Source organism: Ptychodera flava, chromosome 2 (genome assembly GCF_041260155.1).
Source record: "Ptychodera flava strain L36383 chromosome 2, AS_Pfla_20210202, whole genome shotgun sequence".
NCBI classification, from domain to species: domain Eukaryota; kingdom Metazoa; phylum Hemichordata; class Enteropneusta; family Ptychoderidae; genus Ptychodera; species Ptychodera flava.
The window spans coordinates 6,541,706-6,567,324 of record NC_091929.1 but is presented as its reverse complement, the minus strand read 5'-3'; the positions used below and the strand labels follow the sequence as shown (position 1 = coordinate 6,567,324).

Sequence of the window (25,619 nt, the reverse complement as noted above, 5' to 3'; positions counted from 1 at the left end):
GTTAAAGCCATCCGTGATATTGATGCAGTTCTTGCATTTCATTCAGAAACTGCAGAAAGCTGAAGAAAAATCACAGAGACTTTTTTCAGAATCATTAAATACATTTTATTCTGACAAAGGATTAAAAGTATTCACATGACATGAAATCTTGGAATGGTTAGAGAAAGAAACTAAAAGAAGTCAAAAACTTTATTAAAGGAAGTTACGAGGATCAAGGGCCATGCATGCAAAAACTGGCCAACAAATTGAAAAGAAAATAAATTAAAAATAAATTCATAGAAAAATTTTTGAGGAAATTAAACCAGCTACCTCCACATTACTTAACATCTAACTTTAACTTTTGATTATATTTTTGTCATATTAATTTTGTTCCTTCAAACAAGTTAAATTTTCATGATCTCCCCACATTATGTTGGTACATACAGTACAAGCCTTGCTGAGATTAAGTATCTGTACAATGCTGAATTGAATCCTTATAAGTATACCAGTGGTGTCAAAAACGAGAATGCATATTCCACACATACCAGCTGTGTTGAAAAAATACACACTTGACATTTTGTACGAGTTCAGGAGAAAAGTAAACTAAATAGGTAAATGTGTCAAAAAATACTGCTGGTGTGCAGCGTGCTCGGAAGGTTATATCTGATTGGTCGATTGTCGCTATTCACAGCAACTTAGGGGGTTTATTTGTATTATTCAATTACAATGGTAAGATTTAGCCACGCAACTGGATAACAGCTTCCGAGACGCTGCACAACAGCCCAAAAATTACAGCTACCCAAGTTACAATGCTTATATTGCAGTTACTATGACACATGTACCAGATTTGATATTTTTTTTAATTTTTGAATTTGTGCTCTTTTCATATATTCAAGAACAAAAACTTTAATACTCAATCAAATAAATGTTACTGTGAAATAAATACTTTAAAAATCAAACATACAAATGCATTGGAATTAGTCAAACATAAGATTTTACATTTTCCACCAGTAGATGGCGCTCTGCCACAGGTCTCCAACAAGGCACAGATACTGCATAGAACTCCATAGAAACATCAGAATGTGTACAGAGATGAGAAATGGGACCAATAAAACTCAAAAAAAAGGATTGAATTGAAGAACTTGGTGCTTCAGGTAATCATGATGTGGCAGTGTTATAGAATTAGGGAAATTTTTATCAATTACAGAACTGTCAAAAAGTTCATAATTGTTCCTGTATTGCTTTAAGCTTTGGCCCATAGTACTGCATAGTTTATGATGATGGAAGAACCCTATAAAACTCAAGTCTTGCATTTATCTAAATGTGTCAACTGTCTTATAGACAACAGTAGTGAGACAAAATACAGTTTGTAAGCAGTATCTTTTCAGTAACATTTTGCTGTTTCTATACATGTAATTACAGAAATGTATGAGAAAGTGCACAAGTCTGGCAATGAAATTGATTTTAATTTCCCTTGGAGCAACAAAATTATTGACGTAGACCCCTCCCTGAAAACAATGGGTTTCATATGTCATGGGTGTGTTTGTTTTATCCAAGGGAGGGCCAATATAAGTTTGAACAGCCAGGCAGTGGTTTAGGAAGGTTTACTATCCCATATAAGAACCTATTGATAGCCCACGAATGGTGTGTGCGTCTGTGTGTGTGTGTGTGTGTGTGTGTGTGTGAGTGTGTGTAAGATGTGTAAATATTGCAGTTGAAGAAGTGGGGAAAGTAGAGAGGGAGATGAGATTGGACACAATATATTCTACCAAAGATATATCCTTTGTAGGAATAATTCTATGGCAGATTATCCTTATCAATCGTTATTCTTGTACATGTAGCACTGTACTCCTGAGAAAAAACTCTAAAATGGTGCCTTGGTAAAGGGTGCCAAGTGCCCTTGACTAAATTTATAAAATCATGAACAGTGATTGACATTTACATATTAATGATGAACTTCACTCATCAAATTCACCGACAGAAAGACTCCTGTGTTCTGATATTTGCATGTGGTTGATATATGTAGACTGACAACATTCTAAACATTTGAATTTTCCACATTATATTTGCATCATTTATAAGGCTGTCTCCATATTTTTGGATTGCTTATATTCACATAATTTGTAACATATAAAATAGGTCAATTTTGATTCTATTAAATATTTTAGTGGAATTATAGACACTGGCTGAAAAGTGATTAAATCCATGGATTTTTGAACATCCTATTTAGTTTTTGAGATTTGACAGAAACTTTCTAAAAATTTGAACAAATTATGGTAAAGACCAAAACAAGCTTAAGCACACGTTTTCCTGAAGTGGCTGTCAAAACGTTGAAATTACATATTTTACATAAAAAACCCACTTTTTTGGAAAATTGTGCATAAAAAATGAATAAAACATGTCTGTGTGGAAGATATCTCCACTCTGGGACACATTTTCTCCTCAAGCTTGTGATGTGTTTGACAAACTTCACAGTAGTTGAACCATTCTCTGAGTCTGCAGCTGATAGCTACTCAACCGTTTCTGAGTTTCATTATCTGAAAATCACATTCAAATCATGTGACAAAATTTATCATTTTGGTTGATATGAAGCATCTGCCCTGGCAACCACTTCTTAACAATTTCAAACCTTCGATATCGCTTTATTTCAACAATTCACGGTAGATGTGGAGTAAATATCACCTTGCCTTTTGAAACCAGTTCTTCACAACACCATTCGGAAACCTTACACTTCGTTAAAGAAGTCTGGCATGCTTTGCTGTGTAGTCCCGTATTTTTTTATACAAGTGCTCGCGTATTTTCGAGGTAAACGGCAGCTCAGGCAGAGTCATATATTTACACATGGGATCTTTTTCCATCCCTGGTTTTAAGCGAAAGTCCTCCACATTCAGCCCTGGAGGTCTGTAGACCCTATTGCTTGTCTCTGTCATCGATAATATACATTTATTTTCTAGTTCTTTTTTCCTCTGCCGAAGTTTGGCAACTTCCTCTTGCATCCGCTTATCCCCAAACTTTTTTAGTTTCATCTTGAAAGAGTCTAAAAAATAATTGTAAAATTTCACATCACCTGCATTGAATGCTTTAATTTTTTGGCCATGTCTGGAGTGACATTGCGTACTGATGATGAGCTCCTTGCATTTAGTTTAAAATATACAATATCGTCCAGATCCCAACACATCAACTCTTTCAGAAGTATGAGAGATTCATCAAAGTACTCAGAGATCAGAACTAAGTCGAAGATGTCGCCAAGTGTCGCGATCTTCTTCTCAATGTGTGACATGTCGTGCATCTTGTTTGCCTCTAATCCCAAATCATATAGCATAGGGTTCTTGATGCGCTGTTTGTTAGCACTGGACCTGAAGTACCCTTCCGCATCTTGCAGGAAATCTCTCAGAGCGGTGCCGCCTTTTAGTCCGTACCGAGCTCCCAAACGGAAATATGTAAATGTCGACTCATACATTTTCACTGGGTCTCGTATGACCGTGATGAAAATTGTGTCAGACGGCATCATATTGCTAATACCTGAGGAAAGAATATGAAATAAGTGACTTAGTGTCTTTTATATTGAAGTATTTACTATTCTGGATGTGGACACAAAATTTGAGCCGGAAATGAAAAGAATGTGATCTGTACTTGGTTAATGAGATGGTTAACCTTTATCTAGCCTACAGTGAATCATATTTGTACTTTTTATGCAAGATCAACATTACTCAAGCTTGTGATTGAGTTTTCGCAAGTTGAAAGTACATGTATATCAAGGAGTAGCTACACCATGCTTCCCCCCTTTCACCAACATGGTTTGGCCCAAATCCATGGTCATCATATGTGATGTGAACCTGTTTACAGGGAAGTGGGATGAACAGCTTGATGCTTAAGAAGAAGTTACAGTTCACAATAACCATGTTAATTTTAATAGTTGAAAGAGGATACAGTCTACTATGACACTGCAGATCAAACTATCTCTCAAGTATTCGACTTGATCAATGATTTGATAAGCCATCCATTCCAAGTGGATCAACAGGCTGAATATGGATTTTTTTGAAATATCCAAATTAAACCGACTATCCACAGTGTTTCTCCAGGACGCATGATTGTGCTAATCTCCCCATCTACTCAAACTCCCCTTCATATAATCACAAGCATGGGCGATGTCTCTCTTCTAGGACAAGGTTTGAGATTGTGATTTACAGAAAATACTTATGTGTAGCGCCAGCCCACTTCATGATTACTGTCCATGATGTAACGTCATACATTTGATGTAATCCACTATATGTAGCCACAGTAAAGTGATACAAGCTTTCTATCAACAGAAGGTTGTGATACAGCTGAAAGACTATCAACTAGAGTTTGCCGCCAGATTACACAACGCTGGAACTAAAATGAATGTAGTGTGAATGATTTGTGTAGACTTCTAATTTATCCACATACCATGATAAAATCTGAATTTACATAACTTAAATTTACATAATTTATTATAGTGCTCCTCAATCAGAACCAATTCACCCCTAAATTTTCAAGCAATGGCAGACATTCCCCTTGTGAGAGAAACCTGGAGAAAACACTGTGTCTGTAAGTTGCTTTGAACCTAATTTCCTAATTTTTGTAGGTGCCATGAACCCAACCAGCAAATTTCACTAAAGAGTTAAGTTAAAAAAGGATTGACTAGGGTTCTCCAAAAGGTAATTTTTGGGGGTAGGCACTCCTTCAGTTTTTAGAGCAATCTATTCATATGTTAATAACTGTACAAAGGAATACATTTTCACAACAAAAGAATATGCGAACTATGCATTGATATGTAAATTGGCCGCCCCTATTTCCAAGCTGTGGAGAACATTGATTGATGAATTTATATCAATTCCTTAAAGGTGGAGCCTCCCTTAAAAGGGCGCGAAGCTGTGGCGGCAGTCATGTGTAAGCAACATGTGGGCACATGCTCCAGAAAACGCCACTTTTTGTTTTTCCCGGCTGCAAAAATGCAGATAGACTGCCAAGCGATCAACAAGAAGCTGTTGCCGATCGAACTCTGTGGTTATATTCAAATTCTAACGCGACTGGAGGACGATATTTTAGGAAATTTGAACGTTGTTGGTGGGGAATCAATGAACGTTGGGTCGTTGGCAATTTGAACCGACCGTCAATCAAACCTCTGTTTGCAGGATTAGCAAACGGTGACAAAAGTTAGAGATCAGTTTGTGTAATTAATGTTCTAGAAATCAAACGATTGTACTGGCCAAGTGTTTGACTGGGAGGAGAACTCCACTAATGCGAGAACCTGGGATTGAAAATTGCGGCTTTAACTGGAAATTAATCAACATTAAAGAGTAAAACTTACCCCTGTAACTGAATCTTGAGTGAAATGTGTAAATATTATATTCATTCCAAGGCACCTGTATGGCAAATCTCTTCTCAAAAGGTGCAGGATAGCCCAGATAGTTGCCCCTGGGAGGCATGATGAATGTTAGGTCGTGCTTTTCTCCAAAACGGAATAAAATATTCTGCAAAGTACTGCTGCTGCATTTGTGCATTTTTAATAATGCTATATTGTCTCTGTGTTGACAACTCCCTTCAGTTTGTGGAGTTTTACCTTCTCCGTCATCTTTTCCTTGCTGTGGCTGCTTTTCTTCCATGCCAGTTTTCTCATCACCTTTTGTATCTACCTCTTGGTGGCGCTCTTTGTCAGCCTGTTCTTTCGTCGCAGTAGTTTCACTTTTACTTTCTTCTTTCTCTGTTTGCTGGTTTTGAAGCAAGTCATCTACGATATTTTCTGCAGATTTTTGCTCCCCTCCTCTGCCATCCTGGTCTTTCTGTACAGCTTTTGTTGTAGTTATCTGGCTTTCTGTGACGCTTTCATTTGCCTCCTCTCTTTCAACCCCTCCATTATTTTTCTCTTTCGCTTTCTCTTCCGTAACCTTGTTCCTGCTGAATGCTCCTCACCATCATTTCTCTCCACTTCTTCATCTGTGTCTCCATCATCACCATCTTCTTCCGGTTCATCCAGATCATCTACACTCTCCTTGAAAAGTTGGTTCACAATATTTGCATGTTCCTGACTTGATTCTCTTGCACTGCCTCTCTGTTGGTTACAGAAACAAACAGAACATTCTTACACGGCCAGTACTGTAGCTGCAACTTTTCATGAAATTTTCCTCTATTTTTGATTTTAATGTCAACTATAGTTTCTTGTTCTACTCCCCAAAGCATGTTGGGATACACAGTATTCAGCTTGTCAACTCAGCCTGTACATGTGTAGACTGCACAGTTAATGTTGACAAGTAAATTCTGGTCCGGACTAGAAGTTACATGTAGACAATAGCAGGGCACGTAAATGTATAAATGCATTGTTGGCAATCTAAAATAGTTGGATGTTTCATCATGCTTTTTTGGGGAAGAGAACAAGAATTTGCAATTTGCATACAAAATAAAATGGTAAATTACTCATAAAACATAGGGCCAAAGTCCCTGAAGCTACTATAGACATGGATACAAATTAAGTATTTCCTGACTGTATGAAATTATCTCACTAAGGTCATCCTACGGACAAGTAAACTAAATATTAAAGCTGTCTGACCAGCGGTTTTGAAAGAACAAGCAACTCAACAGTTGACAGAGCTCTGTTGAGTTATGTAGAGAATAACCTTTTGTGACACATGTATTGATGAAGAAGGTGGATATCTTTGATTAACATTGTGAGTTCTGTTTAATAAGTTGAGACTGTACATACGTACCAGAGAAAGCACACTGAAGAGACAAAGGTTTGAAACTTAAGAAGTTCAAGGTCATCAAAAGCATTATAAGGAATCATGTTACACTTTCATTGCACTGTTTACACAGATTGCATAATTGCTATAAATAGCACATGAGGAATCTTTAAACAGCTCAGCTTTACCATAAAAACCCTATCACTTTGACCACTTTTAATTGACCACTCTATTTTTTTCCTCAAAAAGTAATTTTATTTTATCCTTACCAAGTCAACCATAAATGGAAATTAGAACTTTCTCTATCTCTATCTCTATCTCTATTGACTATTTTGAGCAATTTCTTTTAGATAACATACAGGGCACAATAAATGACGGTTCAGAATATGTCAAAGTTGGGATTCAGGAAAGTTGCCTTTACATGTTTTAATCCTCCAAGATGGTAAGCATTTCACTATGAACTGTCAAAAAAAGTTGAACTTTCTGATAATTCTACACTAAAATTATTTTGGCTTCTTTGATGATTTCCTAATTAATTCAATTATTTAAAATCATATTAATTATTTTTTTCTGGGTGAATTGATAGGGTTTATACAGTACAAGAATTACATACAATGTAAGTCAAATTTTGACCAAAAATGACAAAAAAATTCCTTAAAAATACAGATTTGCATATTTCATCACAATTTGAACAAGTCTAAGTTGGGTTACCCCTAGGGACCTGTATACCAAATAACAAAGCTGTCTGACCAGCGGTTATGAAGAAGAAGATTTTTTACCAAAAACACCTTTTTTGGCATTAATTTGCCTATTTTCAACAATATCAAAAAATTAAAAAAAAATAGTTTCTCAAAATCGTATTTTTCATCTACACAACAAATATCAAATCAGTAAGTACTGCGGTTCTCAAGATATTTGAGTGGACGGACGCCTCACAAACGGACATACATACATACATACATACATACATACAGACTGACGACGGACGCCGGACGGATACCCATCCCAATAGCTTCTATAGACTATAGTCTATAGTAGCTAAAAATTATACACTACTGGCCCTTTTAATATAACTGAGTGGGAAAATGTTTTGTTTGATACAGAACATAACAGAAACAATATTGTACTAGTATCTACATGGTAGAATGCCCTGCAAGGACGAATTGCTATGGTCTGATGCTTGTTGGACTCCAAAATATTTTGAAGCTTTAGGGCAAATGAAACTTTAACAGTCACGATTTTTTTGTGAATTAATTTTCCCCATTAGACTGGCACAATGTACAGCAATGGCAGCCATTTTCAATTATCAAATGTCGGAATATTTCAGTTAATCTGTTTTTATAATCCCAAAATTTGTATAGTGAACCCTGATTTTTTTTCTTCAAAATGTGCCTCCTGTACATGCCTATAGTGACTCTTCATACTCTAAAAGTACCTTTCTGGTCTACCACTTGTGGGGGCTTATTTTGAGGCTCATGGAGTGAATAAACTTTTCACATTCTTATTTTTGTATTTTTCCCAAAAGAGTTAGCACAGAGAAATCGACCGTTTTGAATTTCAAGTGTCAATAAATTTTGGGTGATTTGCTTCTTTAGTAAGAATTTTTACATGATGATCCCCGATTTTTGTTCTCGATTTTGAAATTGAATGGTTTAAAGTTTCCTATAGAAAGTTTGAAGTCTTTTAATTCTGAGGAGTGTAGTACCTTAAATACGACAGACAGTTATTTTATAATTCAGCAAGTTTAAAACAAGGCATGTATTATGTTAGAGCAGAATATCATTTGCATGAATATTCAAGCTTTCAAAATATGAAAATACCACACTGGATTTAGCTGGGTTTCATTTAACACCTTTAGAAAAATTGCATGTCTTGTTAATTTGCACCTGTCTGTTCAGAAACCTGTAATTGTAACACATGAATGGCTTCCACAGCCAGCAAATATATGTACAGGATATTCAAAATTTCACAGCAAATCATCAACAATTTATGTTATTTATTTTCACCGACTAAAATACAATTATTCAAACAAAGTTGAAGAATTTTGATTAAAATTAGATTTAGAGAATAGATTGATCTTAACCTTCATACATTTTCTTTCACGTTTCTTTATCTCCCCTCAAAGGATGCAAAGACAAACCTAAAATATATTCAATTGATGAACTTGAACAGAAAAGGACATCCACATATTTTAAGTAATCAGCGTAGCAGACAGTGGATAAGTTGCACCATATATTATATTTTCTTGTCCTATTTCTAATATTCAAAATGGCGGGGGGCAACCTGCCAACACAACACAAATTTTCTACTCTTGGTAACTCTGGTGAAATTGGGGAAGAAATGCATTACATTCTCATTTGCCCAAAGGTTGATAAAGAGAGAAAAATACACTACCGGGTATTTCAATAACAGGTCAAACATTTTCAAACTGGAGAAATTGTTTCATAGCAATAATTGTATTGCACTTTCAAATCTCGCTTAATTCATTAGGATTGTAATAATCTTTACAGCCCTGATACGGTTTTTGCGGACCGAGCTTGTACAGCGGAGGGGCTCTAGCGTGCAAGGGATGGCGGCCATTTTGAATTGCAAATATAGATAAATGTCAGGTAATGTTTCTCTAATGCCAAAATTCGCATGGCTACCCCTAATTTTTATTCTTGGTTTGTTAAAATAATGATTGAAAGTGTCAATGAGGAAAGTTTCAGCAAAAGGTTAAGTCTTTCACTTTTAAGGCACATACTACCTTAAGTTCCTTACTGTTTTCATAGAATGATTGGAACAGTTCTTGCTGATATCTACATGTAGGTAGGGAAATATCAAGTTTAATTTACAAATCTTTTGTTCATCACCTGTGATTAAAAGGCAAAACTTACATTATGAATCTGATTTGCATTGATATCACCAGATGGATGTGCCTGTTGTACTGTTAATCTGTGTGCTGCAGATGAAAGATTTCTGAAGGAGAAAGAAAGAGAGGGATTTCATTATTGTCACTGTATTGTGTGAACTCAAGACAAAAATTCTCACATATCTTGATTGTCATATTCACATTTAAACACCCACCATACTCAAATTTTGATGTTCAATCCTATATGAACATTGTATCACATATAATAAACATTTTGGAAAATTTTGATAATTCAATCCTACAGTTTTGTAGACATGACACGCATTTTGAAAATTTTGATGTTCAAATATGGGTATGGCTTCAGAATCAAATTTTCTATTTTATTAAACCGATTGTGCATGAATATCTAACAATGAAAGTCTGAACTGTGACCTCAATTACCCACCATGACTCCATGCTGGTTTCATCATAATGATTATCTTTGGTCAATAGTCAACTATAGCATAGAGGAAATTCTGATGTGCGGTAATTAACAATTTTTTACATTTGTCTTGATGAGCACAAGGTATCAAATTATATGAAGGACATCTTTCTCCCTTTGAACTGTGCATGGTGGAGTTACATGTAAGTCTCCCCCCCCCCACACACACACACATACACACACAATATTTGTGACTAACTTACTGGGGCTAAAAATGATTTCTTGTGCCAACATACACACACTCTGCATGATAAGCTTGCAGTATTTGCACAGTGACAAAGTAACAATTATTCAATAATTTATTCCAAAGTCACCCTCCCCGTCAGTATATCGAAGTTACCGGTACAAGCATTTGCCATGTTTAGGCCATCTGTGTGTTTTACCACCTTCACACCAAAGTTCAAATGCAGGGCCTCAATTAGCTACATACACATTGCAACATCTGTGTTTGGTCTACACACTTCATAGTAAGTTGATTTATTTCAAAGAGTCAGTAATGCTAATTTTTGATGATTTTTTTCACAATTTTTGTTTTTAATGTCCACCATAATTTCTTGTATTACTCCTAAAGCATGTTGAGATAAACAGCATTCAGCTTTTCAACTCAGCCTGTACATGCGTAAAATGTTATTGTTTACAAGTACAAGTGAATTCTAGTCCGGACTAGAATTCCAATGTAAACAATAACAGTTTACAATAGAGACGCTGTGCTAACAAGCTAAATATTAGGTGTTTCAACATTCTTTTTGGACTAGAATAAGAACTTGCAATGCACATGCAAATACAAATAATGAGAAATATCATCAAAAATTAGCAATGTAGCATTACTAACCATTTAATTTTAACAGAACATTAAAAATATGAAAAATTCGGTCAGTCAAAATAAGCATAGCAGGATATGATTTGGCTGTTTCAGTAAACAGTAGAATGTATATGCCGTGGTATTTTTAGCTTGCACAGTGTAAACATTGGTCTGACAATCTACCTGCACCAAGGTAACATGGTCATGTAAAACGCAGTGTGCCCCAAGGTATTTTGAGCCCTAATTATGCTTTGGCAATCAATTGAGACATCTTTTTTTGATTTCCTACAATCTGACATATTTTGGAAGCCAATTTCTTCAAACTGCCTGATGAAGCTGACTCCAGTGATAGTGCATACGCCTAGCACACCAGTACAAGCTTACCCAAGTGAATTCCGAAATTGATTAGTATACTGATGGACAACCGTACTGGTCGATGCAAACAGCACCATGACACCCACCACCGACAGCAGAAACACACAACTGAAGATCTGTTTCCTGCTGTAGGTTGCCACGGCAACACCTGTCCGGATGGGCGATGCAGCCATGGAGATTGCTCTACCAATCTTCCGTTTGGTGATTATAGCACATGTTTCCTGAAAGCAAACAAGAAAACACTGATCTAAGTATTGAATAAAATATCTTCAGTAAGGGGCGACGTCAAAAGTTCAATGTAGGATAAAAAACTCAATTCCCTTAGTTTCCCTCCTCCTATTGGCAGGCTCTTTCTATGTAAAGCAAAGCAAAGGACCAGTCAATTAAAGGGTGAAATAAAAAATGACTAAGATAATACTTCATTAACACTGTAAACACATTTTAATTTTGCGTTTTATCCAATGAAAATACAACAATATTAACAACAAACTTGAAGTTTATCCATGCCAAGATTCCCCGGCACAAACGCTGTAGGTTCGAAATCATTTCCATATGAAAAGATAGTTTACTTGAGGTGTGAACTGACTGTCAATCGGTGATTGCTCTACAAATATCACGGGTGATGTCATATTCATAAACATTGTGATCTTTTGTTCAACTTGATCGGTAGTTTATTTACTCTCTCGGGCGTCATAAGCCATTAATTCGGTAACGCGGAAATTTTCCGCGTTAAGGGGATTAGCCTAGACATGGTTTGTGCTGGCCAATCCCCTCATGATCAATGAGTGAACAAGAACAATACAAATAAAGCCCACTGAGGTTTCTCCTTTCAGAGGTAAGACCTTAAATCGATTTGTCGGGTAGAAACTTTTTGGGTCAAAACCCCCCGCCCCGCAACTGAAAGGATTAAGTTTTTTATCCGACATCAAAATTTTGACGCCGCCCCTAAGTAAGGCAAATTAGGGTCAACTTTTCTTGACCCTTCATTACAAAAGAGGGGGTAAAAACGAACGTAAAGTTGGCGTCATCCTCATCCTACTCCTCATCATCAGCCTCAGGAGACCTTTCTAGCTGACGCTGAAAATGACGCTACTCAGCGTCAGCTTCAGTGTTGTATCCGAAGATTGCCGAAGTTACGCTACCCGATGACGGATAAATGATAAAATTTGCCCATAACTTAGGAAACAACAACTCCATTCTTTCTCAACTTTCTTTTGAATCATAAAACTGGTTCACAGGTAATATTTTATCGTTAGAATATCTCATACAGACTAGTTTTTGGAAATGTTCATAATTTTCATTCCATGGATCCGTGGATGTGTTTGTTGGTATTCTCTCAACTCTTGCATTAAGATTTGCCAAAAACTGGTGCAAAAAAGGTATACATGGTCCGAAATGTGTAAAAATCGCCACCATGAGAGGCGATATGAAAGCCCTAATTATTCAGAGGACATATGAAACAATTAACCTGTAAAACTATGACTTGAGGCCTGAAAAGTCAATGTATTATACATACAACATTTGAACTTTAAAGGCAAAGAATGTTGCATTGTAAGTACATCGTGAAAAACAGATATTAAGAGGAGAGGTTACTAAATATTATGAAATACAAACCCCACTGCGTTTTGATTAACATTTACAGTAATATGAAACTTGGAGCACATTTTTAAAGTTGTTTTTACACTTATCATTCCATCAGACGCATTCGGGAATAATCGGATCTGACGCCGGTGAAGCTGACGCTGTAGCGTCATCCTCATTTTCATTTTCGCATGACCCCTGAGGCTGAGGATGAGGATGAGTATGACGCAAACTTTATGCTTGTAGGTAAAAGCCAATCCAGAGTTCAAAGGTGAAGGACTATCTGTTTCTCAAATTCATACTACATTTGTGGACAAGAGGCTGCATGTACATGTATCCCCTTGACCCAGGTCTTGAACATATTTTGCAAACCTAAAATCAGAAAGTTCTGAACATTTGCTTAAACTTTCCTATTCTATCTATTCTAACATATTCTATCATGATCAACAATGAAGTCAGTGATCATCATGCAAGTTTAAGATTAGAAAAACACAGAACCTAACACTTACCAATAATTGAAATTCAAATGGTAACTATCAACAGACCAGAAAAGTATTGAAATAAAGTTTGACTCTCTACAAAAATATGTTCCTGAGGCACTTTCTTCCATAAGACAACTGTTTACCGACACAAAAGGAATTTCTGCGCCGTGAATCCAGTTATAGGTAAATAGCATGCACCTGTATAGGTATTGATGATCTAACACTATGATAGCACTGAACATCACAGAAGATAGCTGTGTGAAGACATTTAAAATATCACTGCTATTACGCTACCGGAGACTATAGCTGCTGCCGATATGAAGCCATTTAAAATATCACTGCTATTACGCTACCGGAGACTATAGCTGCTGCCGATATGAAGCCATTTAAAATATCACTGCTAAATGCTACCAGAAACTATAGCTATTGCCGATATTAAGATATTTAAAATATCACTGCTAAATGCTACCATAGACTATGGCTATTGCCGATATTAAGATATTTAAAATATCACTGCTAAATGCTACCATAGACTATGGCTATTGCCGATATTAAAATATTTAAAATATCACTGCTAATATTCTACCAGAGACTATAGCTATTGCCGATATTAAGATATTTAAAATATCACTGCTAAATGCTACCAGAGACTATAGCTATTGCTGTTATCATTAGGGGACGACTGCATTAACTTGCATGGTACCTGAAAGCCGAGTCCTTGCCTGAGCAACTCGGGTGACAAACAGAAGACTTTTAATCCCCAAGGTGTGAATGTTCCATTGTTATGTTTATCTAATCTAGCGGGTACTATTGTAGTGCCATTGTAGGAAAGGCGGGTCTGTGAAATTGATCCTCTAGGGAAGTAGGGTATTCCTAAGTTAATGGAGCCTTTCCGTAAGTTAAGATATTTAAAATATCACTGTTATTATTCTACCAGAGACTATAGCTATGCCGATATTAAGATATTCAAAATATCACTGCTAATTGCTACCAGAGACTATAGCTATTGCCGATATTAAGATATTTAAAATATCACTGCTAAATACTACCAGAGACTATTGCCAATATGAAGATATTTAAAATATCACCGCTAAATACTACCAGAGACTATAGCTATTGCCGATATTAAGATATTCAAAATATCACTGCTAAATGCTACCAGAGACTATAGCTATTGCCGATATTAAGATATTTAAAATATCACTGCTAAATGCTACCAGAGACTATTGCCAATATGAAGATATTTAAAATATCACTGCTAAATGCTACCAGAGACTATAGCTATTGCCGATATGAAGATATTTAAAATATCACTGCTAAATACTACCAGAGACTATAGCTATTGCCGATATTAAGATATTTAAAATATCACTGCTAAATGCTACCAGAGACTATAGCTATTGCCGATATTAAGATATTTAAAATATCACCGCTAAATGCTACCAGAGACTATAGCTATTGCCGATATTAAGATATTTAAAATATCACTGCTAAATGCTACCAGAGACTATTGCCGATATGAAGATATTTAAAATATCACTGCTAAATGCTACCAGAGACTATAGCTATTGCCGATATTAAGATATTTAAAATATCACTGCTATTATTCTACCAGAGACTATAGCTATTGCCGATATTAAGATATTTAAAATATCACTGCTAAATACTACCAGAGACTATAGCTATTGCCGATATGAAGATATTTAAAATATCACTGCTAAATACTACCAGAGACTATAGCTATTGCCGATATTAAGATATTTAAAATATCACTGCTAATATTCTACCAGAGACTATTGCCGATATGAAGATATTTAAAATATCACTGCTATATGCTACCAGAGACTATAGCTATTGCCGATATGAAGATATTTAAAATATCACTGCTAAATGCTACCAGAGACTATTGCCGATATGAAGATATTTAAAATATCACTGCTAAATGCTACCAGAGACTATAGCTATTGCCGATATGAAGATATTTAAAATATCACTGCTAAATGCTACCAGAGACTATAGCTATTGCCGATATTAAGATATTTAAAATATCACTGCTAAATACTACCAGAGACTATAGCTATTGCCGATATTAAGATATTTAAAATATCACTGCTATTATTCTACCAGAGACTATAGCTATTGCCGATATTAAGATATTTAAAATATCACTGCTAAATACTACCAGAGACTATAGCTATTGCCGATATTAAGATATTTAAAATATCACTGCTAAGTAATTGCTACCAGAGACCATAGCTATTGCCGATATTAAGATATTTAAAATATCACCGCTAAATGCTACCAGAGACTATAGCTATTGCCGATATTAAGATATTTAAATATCACCGCTAATGCTACCAGAGACTATTGCACAGTATTGTAGATTTCCCATAATTCATTGCGATTTGTATCCTCGGAGATACCTGTGTGAAGTCTACTATGTCTCCCATGTGTAGACAAATTCACAAACTATTTATCAAAATTTTGAAAACGTACTTTTATGCACACCATTCTTCTCAATTCTCATTTTAAATAATTTGGAAAATTATGCATAATTGAGAGAGGAGATAGCATTTTTGTGAAATTTGCCAGAGATTGTGTCCTCAGCCATACAGAATAATGTGATGGAAAGTAGGGAGACTAGTTGCACCTGTTTTATGAAACAAAAGGATATTGATTTTTTGCAATGGAAGTGACAAAAGAAATTTGCATGCTAAGTTTTCTCAGAGAATGACCCCTTCAGTTCGTCATAACTTGCTGCCCAAAAAGCAAGGCATTTGTAGTACCTACAGAATGTGACTTTTATGGTTGTTCATTGGTTATTTTGAAACTTTCACTGAAATATCTAAACGTACTTTTACTAGATATTTTTTATCAATTATTCTGATGCTGCACACTAGTGCTTACATGCAGAACTGAAAAAGTTTTTAGAAAAGTAACCTTCATGTGTACAAATCAAAGAGAATTGTGGGTAATTTATTGTACTGTGTATTGCCAATATGAAGATATTTAAAATATCACTGCTAAATGCTACCAGAGACTATAGCTATTGCCGATATTAAGATATTTAAAATATCACTGCTATTATTCTACCAGAGACTATAGCTATTGCCGATATTAAGATATTTAAAATATCACTGCTAAATGCTACCAGAGACTATAGCTATTGCCGATATGAAGATATTTAAAATATCACTGCTAAATACTACCAGAGACTATAGCTATTGCCGATATTAAGATATTTAAAATATCACCGCTAAATACTACCAGAGACTATTGCCAATATGAAGATATTTAAAATATCACTGCTAAATGCTACCAGAGACTATAGCTATTGCCGATATTAAGATATTTAAAATATCACTGCTAAATGCTACCAGAGACTATTGCCGATATGAAGATATTTAAAATATCACTGCTAAATGCTACAGAGACTATAGCTGCTGCCGATATGGATATATTTAAAATATCACTGCTAAATGCTACCAGAGACTATGGCTATTGCCGATATTAAGATATTTAAAATATCACTGCTAAATGCTACCAGAGACTATAGCTATTGCCGATATTAAGATATTTAAAATATCACTGCTATTATTCTACCAGAGACTATTGCCGATATGAAGATATTTAAAATATCACTGCTAAATGCTACCAGAGACTATTGCTGATATGAAGATATTTAAAATATCACTGCTATATGCTACCAGAGACTATTGCCGATATGAAGACATTTAAAATATCACTGCTAAATGCTACCAGAGACTATAGCTATTGCCGATATGAAGATATTTAAAATATCACTGCTAAATGCTACCAGAGACTACAGTATGGCTATTGCCGATATTAAGATATTTAAAATATCACTGCTAAATGCTACCAGAGACTATAGCTATTGCCGATATTAAGATATTTAAAATATCACTGCTAAATGCTACCAGAGACTATAGCTATTGCCGATATTAAGATATTTAAAATATCACTGCTAAATGCTACCAGAGACTATAGCTATTGCCGATATGAAGATATTTAAAATATCACTGCTAAATACTACCAGAGACTATGGCTATTGCTGATATTAAGATATTTAAAATATCACTGCTATTATTCTACCAGAGACTATAGCTATTGCCGATATTAAGATATTTAAAATATCACCACTTAATGCTACCAGAGACTATAGCTATTCGATATTAAGATATTTAAAATATCACTGCTAAATTCTACCAGAGACTATGGCTATTGCCGATATTAAGACATTTAAAATATCACTGCTAAATGCTACCAGAGACTATAGCTATTGCCGATATGAAGATATTTAAAATATCACTGCTAAATGCTACCAGAGACTACAGTATGGCTATTGCCGATAGTTAAGATATTTAAAATATCACTGCTAAATGCTACCAGAGACTATAGCTATTGCCGATATTAAGATATTTAAAATATCACTGCTAAATGCTACCAGAGACTATAGCTATTGCCGATATTAAGATATTTAAAATATCACTGCTATTATTCTACCAGAGACTATAGCTATTGCCGATATTAAGATATTTAAAATATCACTGCTAAATGCTACCAGAGACTATAGCTATTCCGATATTAAGATATTTAAAATATCACTGCTAAATGCTACCAGAGACTATAGCTATTGCCGATATGAAGACATTTAAAATATCACTGCTAAATGCTACCAGAGACTATAGCTATTACCGATATTAAGATATTTAAAATATCACCGCTAAATACTACCAGAGATTAGATTCTACCAAGATCAACTGGAATTTCATGTACTTTCTCTCTGCCCTATAGTGTACATGTACATTGGGAGTGTTGCAATGCTGCATCTGTACCTGCAGCATTGCAAACAATCAAAAATTCTGAAAATACATATAACCATATGCATACAGACCCATGTCCTATGCCTTGACAGCCAGCCAAGTAACAAATACTGTGACACTGTACAACAAATCTCTATAAATTTAGCCTACACGTTGTCCATGGACATATTCTGCTCCAAAATTTCCATCACCAGTCAACATTAGAGCTCATTTACCATCATTTTTGTCTGTTTACACAGGCGTCTTCAAAAGAGCTGTTTTGCTGGAGGTTACATTCATGTACCAGCCCTTCGCAGGAAGAATCAAAATGCCATACATCATCCTGGCATTTATTAACTGATATGTATCTTTTATATTATCGTTTTTTAACTCTTGTGTAAATAGAGTAATTTGAAACAGCCTGCTGTGTTTCCTAGGTGCACCAGTCATTCTTTCAAAGTATTTGAAACTGACCAATCAGAAGAGGGTAACATCACCTGGTGTTCAGAAAATAGGATACAGGAGGTAAAATTCAAGTTAACTTCTCGATGTGATCTTTCTATCCTTGGACATGTAATTGTAACATATACATGTTGTACTCTAGATAATTATGGAAACAGATTCAAATTCACTTCTCAACGCGATCTTTCTATCCCGGGATATATATCATTTATATGTGTAACAAGTACACCGTGACACAATGTCCATACATAGCTCTAAGTAGTTTTACAAGTACCACTTGAAAATATACTCTTCTCAAGGTACTGAGTGTTAACACACAAACCTTTGGAGAAGATCATTAAGTTACACTGGTCCGTCGACTTGGAAAAAATTCCTCGCAACTCTCTCCGCCCTCAGATTAATTTCAACACACTCTCAAGACATATTTATCTTCAAACACTGATTTCTTTTTGTCTCTTGCCTTTTGTTTCCCACAATTCTCCTCACTCTCTTTCTGTGCTTAGAGCTTAGCAAAATTAAGCATTTTATAAATTTCCTTGGTTATATTATTAGTAGTATTATTTCATAACTGTATTTTTTTTTGGGGGGGGGGGTTCAGTGCAAACTACTGATATATACAATGTCCCTAGTTTCTCTATAGAAAACTATATAAAAAATGACTATTAGACACGCTGATAAAAATAGATCAACAGATGGGTGGTCGGATGAATAGACACAATGGATAAGATACATGTTGTACATGTAAACAGATAGGTGGATGACTGAATAGATGATGGATGGACACACACACACACACACACACACACACACACACACACACACACACACATATATATATATATATATATATATATATTTATATATATATATATATATATATATATATATATATATATATATATATATGCATTTGTATGACGTTACTATACACCACCTGCAAAACATAGCAGCCAACTTATTACCGTACAACAGCTAACAGCAGACCACTTGCTAGTATGACAGCACAAAGAAGACATATTGCTCATTCAATCGCCATCCTAATAGGTCACATTTTATTTACAAGTACACACGAAAAATATATTTATTTCTAGCTTATGCCATGCTCACTGCTATGCTAGAAGATTAATCAAGCAGCTTATCAAAGTATCATACCAGCTGACTAGCTCACACCAAGTGAAAAAAGATAACACCTGATATGGGATTCCAAAAACACTAATTCATTACTATGGGTCATGGGAAAAATTGCATTGAATACAATAAATGAAAACAGTCTAAAACCTTCATGAAGTTAGAATAATGTTACATCAAAACTGGTAAAAAGAAGCCAAAGTCACTGTCACTGTCCTGATAAAATTGTAAGATGTTTGTTAATCTCAGTACTATAATAAATCAAAGTTTTGCTTTATTCAAATATTTCAAGCACTCTTTAATTTAAACCTTATTGTATTCTGTTGTATGGAATAAATATAGGTTACATCTTGTTTTGAACAAAGAGAATTGAAATAGAGATTGATCTGGAGTGATATCCTCAATGTGGCAAAGACATCAAACTATACAACAAGCAATATACATTGTTTTGGCATTAAATGAGAAAAAAAGAATCGCGTTGGTATAATTAAATAGATGCTCTTGGCAACTAGATAGCTTTTTGCATACTTTTCTTGTATAAAATGTTAAGTTTCCTCACAGGCGTGCTGTGAGCTTTGTAGTTTTAATTAATAGTGTAGAGTTTCTGTTAGGTTGTGACGTTCTCATACCCAGACTATCCTCCAAGGTTGTGAAACAGACTTATCCAGCCTGCAAATAAAACTGCCCCTTCTAGTAGTAAAACACACACACATCCTACAGTTAGGTACCTCGTTCAATACGGAAGGCTCTCTGCTGTCCAAAAAACACTCTCATATCACCATGAAATGAAAACTTTAGAAGAAATCTGCCGCATTTTGATAAAATCAATGTTCCTGGTGTCCAACGTTGTAATAACGCGACTCATTATCATAATGGAATGCCGTTCGCACATAGAAAATGATGAATCTCTGTTTGATGCCATTGATGGCATTGCTCAGCGACCAATCAGCGATGAGGACGGCGTTCCATCATGATAATGAGTTGCTTTATTAAAACGGTGGACACCAGAAATTTACAAGCCCATCTATTAAGCTACTTCTGCTCATTTTTGGCTTCTAGTGAGCTATGCAAAGCTGTTTTGAGGTGCTATCGAGCTGTGACAATTAGTGTAGTATCAACAAAGTTTTACATTGGATGATTTTAAGCTGCATAACAGCTGCTGTTCAATCTGTCAAGAGCTGCACAAATCTGCATTTCATCTTCATAGATATTCAAATCTGCAGCATTCAAGTGACAGCTCCAAACATTCTGTGCAGATTGGTGTTTCACAGTACAATAAATTACCCACAATACTCTTTGATTTGTACATGTATCCTTGAAGGTTACTTTTCTAAAAACTTTTTCAGTTCTGCATGTAAGCACTGGTGTGCAGCATCAGAATAATTTTTAAATAATATCTAGTAAAAGGTACGTTTAGATATTTCAGTGAAAGTTTGAAAATAACCACTAAACAACCATAAAAGTCACATTCTGCAGGTACTACAAATGCCATACTTTTTAGGCAGCAAGTTATGACGAACTGAAGGGGTCATTCTCTGAGAAAACTTAGCATGCAAATTTCTTTTGTCACTTCCATTGCAAAAAATCAATATCCTTTTGTTTCATAAAACAGGTGCAACCAGTCTCCCTACTTTCCATCACATTATTCTGTATGGCTGAAGACACAATCTCTGGCAAATTTCACAAAAATGCTATCTCCACTCTCAATTATGCATAATTTTCAAAATTATTTAAAATGAGAATTGAGAAGAATGGTGTGCATAAAAGTACGTTTTCAAAATTTTGATGAATAGTCTGTGAATTTGTCTACACATGGGAGACATAGCAGACTTCACTCAGGTATCTCTGAGGATATAAATTGCAATAAATTATGGGAAATCTACAGTACTGTGTGTTTGAGCAGTGTTGAACTGCCACAGCTCTGAAGCCAATCTCTGACAACTCAGTGCAAATCTCCACTTTTAAACTATTAGATTCTTTGCCCCAACAGCTGCAAGGTTAATTTAAGCATAATCAGAGTTGATGATAAGCTTTCTATTGACTTTTATATCACAACAATTGAATGCACAAAGCTATTTACCATATATTAATAAGAGAACTAGTTGAAGAGAAGCTTGATGATAAGCTTGTAACAGAAGCTAAATATTTCACAGTATGGACATTCTTGTGTTTGTTGCCTTGTTATATCTGATGTGAATAAAAGTGTAAAATTTGCTCGTGAAATCTGTCTTGTTTTAATTATGCCTGTGGAGTGAATGAATGAGTAGAGGTGATGTGAGAGCAAATCAATTCTTGGCAAATCACTAACTTGGTACAATATAGAGCAGTGAGATTGTTACAAACAGTACAAAACAACTAGCAGGCTAGTATACCGACAGATCTGTCTAATAGAGATTACAAGGTCAAAATAAATACCCTATTGTGGATCCAAAACCCACTAGTTTTTCAAAAGAAACTTGCAACTGACTTTTATGTTTTTGTCCATTTTCACTTTTTCAGAGCTCACTTACACATTTTGGGGACTAGCACACAAATTTTCAAATAAAACACCCATGATGCATAACACTCAATGCTGTGATGAAAGAAAAGTTACATTTTTTATCAATATTTTCTAGGTAAATAGTCTGTATGAGGCAAAAAACCAGTGGGTAGGGGTGTCAAAACTACAGTGGTGCACATGTACATGTAATTATACCGTATATCCTAAATATGTAGCACCAAAGTTCAGCTTCTTTACATGGGGTGCTCCAGTGAAAATTGCTGCACTCTCTCCTATATCAACCATATGCAACACTTGATATCAGAAACCACTTTGTCAGACAACATGTAGAATTGTCAATGTCAGTACACGGAATAATCTTTAAAGAATGCGGTAATGTTATCAAATGTTTTAACATTTTACCTGCCAGATAATATTCCTTCTCCACCAGCCAACTCAGTAAAAAGCATGTATCTAAGTCAAAACCGTATTTCCACCCATTTGGCTTGGTCTGTTCCAACATCTTTAGTCTATCATGTTTACAGTATCTATGATTTCAGGAGCCTTCAAATGTTCATTTTTTTTGCTAAAAATGCACCAAACAGGACTTGATGAAATATGAACTTGGCGGGAAAAGGGTTCATGCATTCAAGCACACTATCCATAAACATTTTGTGAACAAACAGATACATAAAATCCTGAGATAGGATTACTACTACCAGTCCTGTGAACTCGACTGGTCTGAAACACTATATCACTTTTCAGTGTACTGCAGATAACAGATAATAGTCCAGTCAATCTAAGCCAAAAAAGGGGTAAACCTAGGACTAATTGCAACAGAAATTATTTCTTCACCATGCATTTTGGAAAGGTCCTTGAAATAACATACTAAAAGTATAATAAAATCTAAGGGGTGCAACAGTGCCTAATTTGCATAAATGTAAAGGGGCTCATGGGTATAAAATTGTCGCTATAGACGGTTTCTACTTAAAATATGTGGCTAAACATGCTTTTGATTAGGGTTTTTTGGCTTATTTGCCTCCTTTTTGGTCTAGGCAATGTTGTTGAAAATATTTTGTCGTCATAGAAATATTCCTCATTTGCATAAATCCAATATGGCCGCCACAACACTTCACTTTTCTTAGTTTTTCTCGAATTAATAACTATTTTTAAGCTACTGCTGACAGCAATTGAATAATTTTTTCACATTGTATTTTAAACAAGTCCTAGAATAATATACTAAAAGTCTAGTACAATCTAGAATTGTAAACAGTGCCTAATTTGCATAGATGTAAAAAGATTATGGGTACAAACTAAGTGCTGATAGAATGTTTCTGCTAAAAATAATTGGCTAAACATGATATGTTATGCACGTTTTTTGGCTTATTTGCCTTATTTTTGGTTTAAGTAATGTTGATGGAAATATCTAGTCTTCATAGAAATATTCCTAATTTGCATAAATCCAATATGGCCGCCACAACCTTCACTTGTCTTTGTATTTTTCCCAATTAATAACTATTTTTATGCTACTTCTGACAGCAATAGAATTATTTATCCACTGTGTATTTCAGAGAAGCCCTACAATGACATACTAAAAGCCTCGTACAATCTAGAAATGTAAACAATGCCTAATTTGCATATATGTAATAAGATTATGGTTACAAACTAGGTGCTGATAGAATGTTGCTACTAAAAATATTTGGCTAAACATGATATATGCGGGGTTTGGGCTTATTTGCCTTGTTTTTGGTTCAGGCAATGTTGAGTAAAATATTTTGTCGTCATAGAAATATTCCTTATTTCCATAAATCCAATATGGCCGCCACAACACTTCGTTTTTCTTTGTATGTCCCTAATTAATAACTATATAAGCTACTTCTGACTGCAATAGAATTAAATTTTCTTAGTGTACTTTAGAGAGGTCCTAGAATGACATACTAAAAGGCCAATACAATGTAAGATTTATAATATTACCTTATTTGTATAGATATAAACGGAATATAGGAGCAATACATTCACTGATAAAAGAAATATGCATATTGAATTGAGAAAAATGCGACATTATGTTCAAGTAATGTATGCATTTATCTTAATTTTTGTCCAGGCAATATTTTTGAATACATTTTATCGCCCGAGAAATATTCCTAATTTGCCTAAATCAAGTATGGCTACCCACTGTATTTCACTTAAAAATTATATTTATCTACTACAACAAGTAGTTTTTGTTTCCACTCTGTATTGAATGTATAGAATGACAAACAAAATGACTGTTAAGAGGGGAGACAGTGCATAATTTGAATAAATATCAAACTTAGAAAAGGGAACAAAATCGTTGCTGTTAATAGATTTCTTAAAAATATATTCAGCAAATTGATATTTAATTCAAGCAATTTCATTATTTAATGTACTTTTTGTGTTTCTAGGCAATGCATAAAATCATTTAAGATTCCTCATTTTACATAACTGCAATGTGCCCCTCCTACCACTTTACTTTTCCCTTTTTGGCCTAAAGTAAATGACTATATATAATGTTAAAAAACAACGGAGATCATTAGAACTAAATTTTAGTAGGGTCATGGAAGTTACATATCGCAAGTTTAAAGGCCTGTGTTGGCACCAGATTTTCTCATCAGAAAATTTACCCACAAGATTACAATTTCAATGGAAAACAAAAGGCTCTTACACCTCAATCATTCTCTTACAGACTAGAACGAAGGCGATCCCAGGGATCGCGAAAAAGTGCATTTAATGAAGTTGTGCATAAGACAGCTAATTTACCTAAATGCTAAATGGGTCATAGATGCTATACAAACCTGGTGCTGATAATCTATTTACGGAAGTGATTTAAGAGATAAGCTGACATTGTAATGACTATGTAAGATCATTTTCTTGTTTTTAGTTCAGGGAATGTTTTCAAATATATCTTACAGCGATAAAAAAATTCTTATTTGCATTTGTCCAATAAGTCAACCATGTCACTTCTTTTTCTAATTAGAACATGAATTATTTCTTCACCTTAAATACCAAGGTCCAAGAATGGTATATTCAAAGCCTAATACAATCTACATTGTGCAAAGGACTAATTTTAAAAGATTTTATAGGAAATGCCTACACTGTACTAAATGTAATAATTGAAACTTGAAAGGTTTTACAATATCGTAAAGAGAGATTGGAAGTTTTTACTAACATTGCTAAATATATTTTACCTAATTTTGAGCGACTCCTCATGTGCATAAATCATATATGATGATCATTAAAATAATTTTCTTTAATTTTTCAAATTGACGTCAACTTATTTTGATTAATTATGTTATCCGTAAAATGAGAAGTTACATTAAGAGACTCTACTTGTTTAAGTTATTTAATAATTTAAATTCTTCCTATCGAAAGATGTCTATTTCATAACTTGAATGAACATTTTGCTCAGTACAAAGAAATTGACATGGTTATTTATTTTCTGTGTATTTTAACTCATTTT

At 34.8% G+C, this 25,619-nt stretch overlaps 2 protein-coding genes across 3 annotated transcripts in view; both read right to left on the bottom strand.

Moving 5' to 3' along the window:
* Positions 1 to 80: 80 nt before the first annotated feature.
* On the bottom strand, positions 81 to 5,806 carry LOC139152275 (galactosylceramide sulfotransferase-like). Its single transcript, XM_070725421.1, has 2 exons — positions 5,312 to 5,806; positions 81 to 3,501 (listed from the first exon to the last, which is right to left on the bottom strand). Exons 1-2 carry the CDS (start codon positions 5,604 to 5,606, stop codon positions 3,038 to 3,040), a joined length of 759 nt encoding a protein of 252 aa, XP_070581522.1. The 5' UTR covers positions 5,607 to 5,806; the 3' UTR covers positions 81 to 3,037.
* The window catches only part of LOC139152286 (uncharacterized), a 54,279-nt gene continuing 34,463 nt past the window's right edge, over positions 5,804 to 25,619 (bottom strand). For both annotated transcript variants that reach the window (XM_070725432.1, XM_070725440.1), the window contains exons 2-4: positions 11,196 to 11,407; positions 9,554 to 9,635; positions 5,804 to 6,052 (exon numbers count right to left, since the gene is read on the bottom strand). In XM_070725432.1, coding sequence (XP_070581533.1) covers positions 5,804 to 6,052; positions 9,554 to 9,635; positions 11,196 to 11,407 — 543 coding nt within the window. The remainder of the gene's footprint in view (positions 6,053 to 9,553; positions 9,636 to 11,195; positions 11,408 to 25,619) is intronic.

What these genes read in the sequence shown, in the direction of transcription:
- LOC139152275 (XM_070725421.1), bottom strand. Translation starts at nt 5,606, where the DNA reads ATGGAAGAAAAGCAGCCACAGCAAGGAAAAGATGACGGAGAAGGTAAA. An exon ending in CTCAAGATTCAGTTACAGGG is followed by an intron (nt 3,502 to 5,311) that starts GTAAGTTTTACT and finishes TTCTTTCCTCAG; the next exon opens with GTATTAGCAATATGATGCCG.